Source organism: Theropithecus gelada, chromosome 18 (assembly GCF_003255815.1).
Source record: "Theropithecus gelada isolate Dixy chromosome 18, Tgel_1.0, whole genome shotgun sequence".
NCBI classification, from domain to species: Eukaryota; Metazoa; Chordata; class Mammalia; order Primates; family Cercopithecidae; genus Theropithecus; species Theropithecus gelada.
The window spans coordinates 18440714-18448372 of record NC_037686.1 but is presented as its reverse complement, the minus strand read 5'-3'; the positions used below and the strand labels follow the sequence as shown (position 1 = coordinate 18448372).

The window sequence follows — 7659 nt, the reverse complement described above, 5'->3', positions numbered from 1 at the left end:
TCAAATAGCCTGCAAATTTACAACGATGTCAAATAAAGTGATACAACAATTTGGATCTGAAGTGACTTTCTGGAACCAAAAATGCCCATACTCCAAAGTAACTCACAGTCCGAGCTAGGAAAAATTCACAGCCCAGCAATGTGAGCACATCAGGGGCTAACTACTAAGGACAATGGTTTTCAAAGTCAGTGACTAAGCAAAGTTATTCTTATAATAAAATAATTATTTTAATGAAGTATTTGAAATAATTTTAAACATCTGATCAGTAAGATTATACATAAATGAGTAGGCTGCACTTTACAAAAAATAAAGGTAAGCATTTAAATATACAAAAACAACTTTGGATAAAGATCTCTTCTTAAAGTACTCCTTTAACATTCACATAATTTATAGCATTTTACATAACTTGCTGAAACAAAAAAAAAGTGGCCAATTTAAAATTTACTATAGTGTAGAATGTGGCCATAACAGTCCCAATGGGAAGAACAGGATGAAGAATAACATACGTGAGGTGGTTTTTTTTCCTCTGAATTCTTGTAAGTATAGCATTTCCCATTTCCGAAATACCTTCTTGGAGGATTCAATCATTTTTTTCTGTATGTGATTCTAACTACAGTGATTATTTTTCACCAGCTGTATTCCACACACGTGGAATTTTCTTTTTTTTCTTTTTTTAAAGAGGGTTTGCTTTGTCCATCAGCTTCTTCCTCAGGTGAACACATATAACTTGCTTCTCATATTTACAGCTCATATTCCGAAGAGTGAGATACTGACAGTACCTTTTAAGTACAGAATCCAACATAAAGTCCTATTGTTAAAAATTTCTCATCATCAATTAGGATTTTTTAAATGTGCCAACATGCTTAAAACTTAGGATAACTAAAATACATTATGACAGAAGGAACTACAAAAACTATCCTTCTTGGGATTTAAAACAATACAAAACAAAAAATAACATTTTCCTTTCAAAATACTATAATTTGAAAACATCTGGTACATTCTCCTTTCTGGTTGTGCTGTGATTTTTTTCCCCATCAACAAAACATGTACCAATTGTTTTGGGGTTCCGATTCTACCTCTTCCCCTCTTGGGCGTATGAAGCACATTTCCTGTTTTATGATACCATTTTCACATTCCCCTCATCAGTTTGAAAGCAATGCCTTAACGTTCCTTCTAATACTTTGCACCTTTTCCGTTTTTTCAACAAGATACATTGGTAGATTTAATTTTAAGGTTTCCCTGATAAGGACGTCCCCTCACTTGGTACCAGAAACGGCATATGGTGATATGAAGCAGAGAATTAGCAATCCCAGGCACAATCTATCCCCATTTGTCTCGTTTTGACAACATTGGAACTCAGCCGACCAAAGTCACCACAGGCCCTACTCTGTGGCCTGTCATGTACAGAAGGTGACTGTCATAGTTAGCTAAGCAACTTCTGATTCCTGCCCAGAAAACCTACCACTTTGGGACAGGTTCAATATAGAATGACATAGTCATTCTTGTATTTTCTTACACCTCTTCCTTTCTCCTGCATCTCAATGCATGCTGTATTAGGGAAGGACACCTCACCTGCTACAATTCGGCAGATGAGGCAGGTAGTAACAAACAGGGCCTTAACTTGCTTTAATTAAATGGGCAGATGCCGAATTCAGTGCAAAGTGTACTTCATAACTGATTTTCAGAAGACAAAGATGAATTTGAGTCTGCAAGAGCCCCATGGGATGGATAGGTAAGAGTTAATATAGTTTCTAACTGTAAACAATGCTCTTTCAATGTTGGTGATTATTTTCCAGAAACTGAAATTTCAGGACAGTGCAACAATGCTCTTTGTGTCTTCTTTGGCAGTAAATAGCAAGGATCTGGATGGAGAGTGGAGTGGTCACTTCAGAAGGGCCAGGTATAGAGCTCGAGAATACTTCATCTCCCGTTCCTGTTCCATACAAAATATCAAGTCCCTGAGGCAGACTCTCGTGATTCTTGGACGATGCAATTGTTTGGTGGCTGTCAGGCTGGATGTCCCAGAAGCAAGAAGGTTGTCTTTTAAGCCCTAAAAATAATAAAAGGAAAAGCAATTTGAAACAAAAATCTTTCATAGAGGGAAAGCCTGTCAATTCTAGCATGTAAGAGCCCACTACCCCCTGGTCACTGGGTTAGGTACTGGAGATAATGGAATGATGAAGCCCTAACCCTGTCCTCCAGCAGCCAGCCTCAAATGGCCACTAAACCTATCACCTGAGCTCATTCATTCCTTCCTTCTCACCTGCAGCATGGCAATAGCCTCTGAAGTAGTTTCTCCATTTCCAGGCTCTACTTGGCTCCATTCTTTCCAGTGCATTGCAGGCCAGCCTTTCCCTCTTTAAAGGCCTTACACAAATCTTTTGAGAGTGATAGATGTGTTTATCACTTCGATTGTGGTGATGATTTCATAGCTGTATGCATACATAAAAATCTATCAAATGTATACTTTAAATGTATGCAGTCTTTTGTATGTCAATAATAGAAAATAACAATGAAGGCCTTTCATTGTTCAGATCCCACCAGGCCATGGTTCCAAAATCTTCAATGGCTCCCCACTGCTCAGAGCAGCTTCTTGAGAACCACACTGAGCACTTTTCATATATTATCTCTTTTCTATCATACAAAATTGCAGCCAGTTTTAAATGAGCGCTGCCCCCATTTATCAAATGAGGAAACTGAGCTTAGACAGGTTAAGCAATCTGTTCAAGGTCACATAGCAAAGTTGAGCTGTGACTCAGTTTCTAATTTGATTTAAAGTAAACGCTCTGGTTGGGCACGGTAGCTCACGTCTGTAATCCCAGCACTTTGGGAGGTCGAGGTGAGCAGCTCACCTGAGGTCAGGAGTTCGAGACCAGCCTGGCCAACATGGTGAAACCCCGTCTCTACGAAAAATAAAAAAATTAGCCGGGTGTGGTGGCACGTGCCTGTAATCCCAGCTACTAGGGAGGCTGAGGCAGGAAAGTTGAACCTGGGAGGCGGAGGCTGCAGTGAGCTGAGATCGCGCTACTGCATTCCCACCTGGACAACAGAGCAAGACTCTGTCTCAAAAAAATAAAAATAATAAAAATAAAAATAAAGTAAGTGATCTTAACCACTGTGCTGTATCATCCACCATATCACATATAAACCCATCACCCTGGCTTCCTTCTCTCCAGCCTCACTTCCCATTGCTCCTTTACAAGGCATCTTAACTGCAGCCACAATAGACAGAGATTCACAAAGAGGCCATTCTAGGCCAATCTACCCATCTTTTAAGACCCATTTCAAATGGGTCTACCTGTCCTTCATCCAAGGAAATCTCACCGTGGCAATGACCTTACATCGTATTACAGTAATTTGTATATGCTCCCACCACCACCACATACCCACTAGACCGTAAGCTTTCTGAGAACAAGGACTATGGTTTCTGTCTCCTCTAGGGCTTAGCAGAGTTCACAGAGCAACACATATCAAACAAAATATCCACAATATTTTCTAAATTGAATGTACTGGTTTAAAACAGAACAAGAATTCTAAATGTCATTTTAAAATGATGAAAACACAACACTCCTGTAATTAAGACAGTTTTCCAAATATGTTTACCAATATGAATTACCAATATGTCTATATGCTATTACTTTTAATTGGAAGAAAAGAAAAACATAGAACTCTCAAAGGGTAATTTTGTACAAATGAAATCCTTTAATTCTTTTTACCTTTGTTTCAAAACAAAATCCTTTGTTTCAAAAAACGTCTCAATAGGACTGGCAAATGTCTTTTATCCACCCAAAAGACATACATAAGGAAAGATATTTACCTAACATAGGAAGAAAATCTGGTTCTGTTACTGTCCTTTTATAACCATTACATTTTAATTACTCCTTCCACCTTTTTGGGTTTCTTGTTTTGTTTTGATGGAGAGGAAGGAAATCCCTTAAGGTCTCCAAAACACCATGGTCAAAATCAGTCAAACTTAATTCCATGCATGTTCACAGCATGACTTAGGGGTACTTTATCTGATGGACAAATAAAACTTGTTTAAGAGATACTACCCAGTTTTTGAGGGACATGATATCGCAGTCATATTTTTATACTCATTAAGTTAAACTTGTTATAAGTATCCATGGAAAAAATTCTGGAAAGTCCACATTCTAAAAGAGGAAAAAAAGATTGGTCTCAGCTGCACAATTGTTTGGCTACTTATCCCGGAGCCCATCCATAGCATACAGCCAGTCTCTCGCTACTTCTGCAGGGTTCTTGGTAATGAATGCAATTTGTACAAGTGTAAGCCTCCGGAACTTCAGCTAAGCCTGGCAGTGAAGCACTAGCGTGTCACTCTGCTAGCACCAACACTCAGAGATGGTGTAACTCAGACGTAATTTTAACTACTGTAAATTATTACCATCAAAATATCTTCATAAGATTTTTGCAGAATGGCACCAAAAGTTCAGTTTTGTTTGGAAAACTGAATAAAAAGTACATATTAGGAAGAAAGTTACTAAAACACATAATTGGCAATGAGTGGCAGTTTTGTTGTTTACAGGAGTAATCCGTTTAAAACTACAATATATTTAGGCCAAGGCAAGCAAATCACTTGAGATCAAGAGTTCAAGACCAGCCTGGCTAACATGGTGAAACCCCATCTCTACCAAAAAAATTTAAAAATGAGCCGGGCGTGGTGGTGTGTGTCTGTAAGCTCACTTACTCGGGAGACTGAGGTGGAAGAACTGCTTGAACCCGGGAGGCAGAGGGTGAAGTGAGCCAAGATCATGCCACTGCACTATAGCCTGAATGACAGAGTGAGACTCTGTCTCAAAAAAACAAAAAACTTCAATACATTTAACTAGAGGCAATTTCTTTAGCCATAAATTAGATATATTACGTTAAAACTGTATCCATATGTTTATAAATCTTCTAAGAGTTTACCTAAAATCAGTACTTTGGTGTTTTATATGAAATTGTAAAATAACTGGCTAGACAGACACAATGTCTCGGCAATTCCACATCTATGTAAATACCCAGAAATATGCCATGGGTTCATCAAAAGATACTGTATAAGGATGACAACTATCCACAAGAGCCCTAAGCTAGAAACAATCCAAGTGAGTACATTAAGAGTACAATAAATTGTGGAATAATCATACCATGGAATGATACACAGCAATAATGACTGGGTAACAGGAAAGAGTATCACAAAAATGTTCAATGAAAGGAACCAGACACAAAGGAATTCATACTGTATGATTCAATTTCTACCAAGTCCCCAAACAGACAATGCTAAAAAAAAGTCAGGAGAGTGAGTTCTCATGGGGGAGATGAGAAGTGATTAGAAGAAGAGTGAGGTTGTCTGGAGTTCTGATGATGTTTCCTTCTTGATCTAACTACTGCCTACATCAATGTGTTCATGCTGTGAAAATTGTGGTGAGCTTATGACTTGTGTACTTTTTATATTGATGCTATATTTCAATAAAAAATTAAATCGCTACCCCAAAAACCTTGCCTCAGGAAGAAATTAACATGGAAGCAAAGAGAGGGGGGAAAGGAAAGACAATAAGGCAAAATTGTCAAACAGAAAAAAAAAAATAAAGAGACCTAATCATCTGAGTAAGGAACAAAGGGGTCACAGTTCATGTTTGTCATGTGACAAGCCTGAAGGATTCAGGGGAAAGAGCCATATTACAGCTGCCAGCACAGAGTTGAAAAGAAGGTCATTCCAACAGGATGCAGCAGAGGGCCTGAGGCAATGTTATAAATGAAAAAAACCCCAAGGGACTTTCAGTAACCCAAGAGAAATGTCTTTCATGATTCACAACTTTACAAAGGTGATAGCATTCTCTTTCCCCAAATAGCAGCTAACTAGAAAGTCAATCTTTCTTGAATCTGAATACAAAATATGTAGCATTTTTATTCCTGAGCTTATGATTTGGCGACGTCCGCAATTGTAACTTGTCAATCACAACGACCTGGCCAAAATAACCATCTACTCTCAATTATCCACAGTTAAGAGGGTAGAGAGTACACAGATAACTTACAGCCATAAAAACCAAACCTACTTTTTCACCATCAGTTTTAATTTTCCTCTGCCTCATCAAGTCCTTTCCCCAGAGTTGACTAGGACTGATTTCTGGTCACATTAGAAATCACAAAGAACACTAACGTGATTAAGGGCCCAGAGTTTTTAAGAAGGAAAAAAAAAAAAAAAGGCTGTTTATTCTTCTCACTGTTAGCATACTGTTCATTTTGGAAATAGAAGGTTTTCCCACGTAACTTTCTACATGAGGATATTCCTTAATCTGGATTCTTCTCCTGGATGAAAATGAAACAAACAATTCATTTCCCAGGTGCACAACAGTTGTCCTAAGAAGCCGACTCAAACCAAAATGTTAACATCTTCTAAAATTGCCAGATAATTGTTACCCATTAATGTTACCCAGCCCACTAACAACTTATCTCACCTAATTTGTTTTGTTATACCACTAAACTAAGTTTCTTGTTTTTATAATGAAACTTTGGAGGAACTCCATTGCTCTAACAAGAAAAAATGCAAAATCATCAGTTACCAATTTTAGATAAGTAACACCATTTTAATAATGATATTAAATAACTAAAAATAACTAGTAATCCAATTTTTATCCCTTCAACTTAATACAGCAGGTGTTGTGAAACATAACCTTTAAAGGCTTTTCTACTTCTTTTTCCATATTTCCTTAAATTAGATGACTGGCTCTACTACATTAGAAGCAGAAAGGACATCTTTATGAACCCAGGGTCTTCAGGAATCCTGTTGGGGTTTATAGTGACTCCATACAGGCCTCTCCTTCCAAGAGCCACCATCCATGGTAATGTAGCTTCATGCTAGTCCATGTTCTGATTCCATTCAAAACTATCTGGGTTACTGGGAACCTACTATGGGCAAGGAACTGTGCTAGGCAGCATAAGACATACATAACTGACCAGTGGCAAACACTCATTGTCTCCTCCATAGGCAATCTCAAATTACTTAATTTCTCTGTGCCTCAGTTTCCCAATCTGCAAACCAGGGACAGTAATACTAATTATCTCATATGGCTGGTGTGAAGATTAAATGAGACTGGTATATGCTCTAAAAATGTTCGCACTATTCTCATAATGAAGTCCCTAGTTAGTAGGAAGGCACTGAAGGTTTACAAACAGGAAACACTGTAATTCTAGCTCCAGAGCTTTTTTCCCATCCCCCTCCTATCCAGGTCCTATTCTCTCAAGTCTTCACTAAATCACTGGTTACTGAACTCAAGAGAAGTAATTTGTGCTGCCATACTTACCTTGTCCCTCTCAGTGAAATTTCTGAATTTTAAGGGAGCCTTGAATGCCTAAAGCTCCAAAGTAGACCGATGGGCATTTCAGACATGTGACAGGTGGATAGCAAGTTTTTCTTACACTCCTCAAATTAAATAGTGGAGGAGCCTGCTGCTGTACAGAATGAACTAAGCTTATCAATATTGTCTCTAGAAACTAAAAGTCAATCTCTTTCATTCAATTCCCTGAATCCTAAGACTAATAAAAGCAAAATTTGTGTCCCAGAATCTGAATAGTTAACCAAACACAAAAACTGAGAATTTCTTAATAGAGGAATCAAAAGGCAAAGATTCATGACATTCTCAGATTCTACCTGATTTACAC

The 7659-nt window shown here is 38.0% G+C and overlaps 1 protein-coding gene across 2 annotated transcripts in view; it reads right to left on the bottom strand.

Annotated features, from left to right (window-relative positions):
* Nucleotides 1–205: 205 nt before the first annotated feature.
* Nucleotides 206–7659, bottom strand: part of TAF4B (TATA-box binding protein associated factor 4b) — a 151407-nt gene continuing 143953 nt past the window's right edge. For both annotated transcript variants that reach the window (XM_025365231.1, XM_025365232.1), the window contains exon 15: nucleotides 206–2050. In XM_025365231.1, the coding sequence (XP_025221016.1) occupies nucleotides 1883–2050 (168 nt within the window). In that variant the 3' untranslated portion in view covers nucleotides 206–1882. The remainder of the gene's footprint in view (nucleotides 2051–7659) is intronic.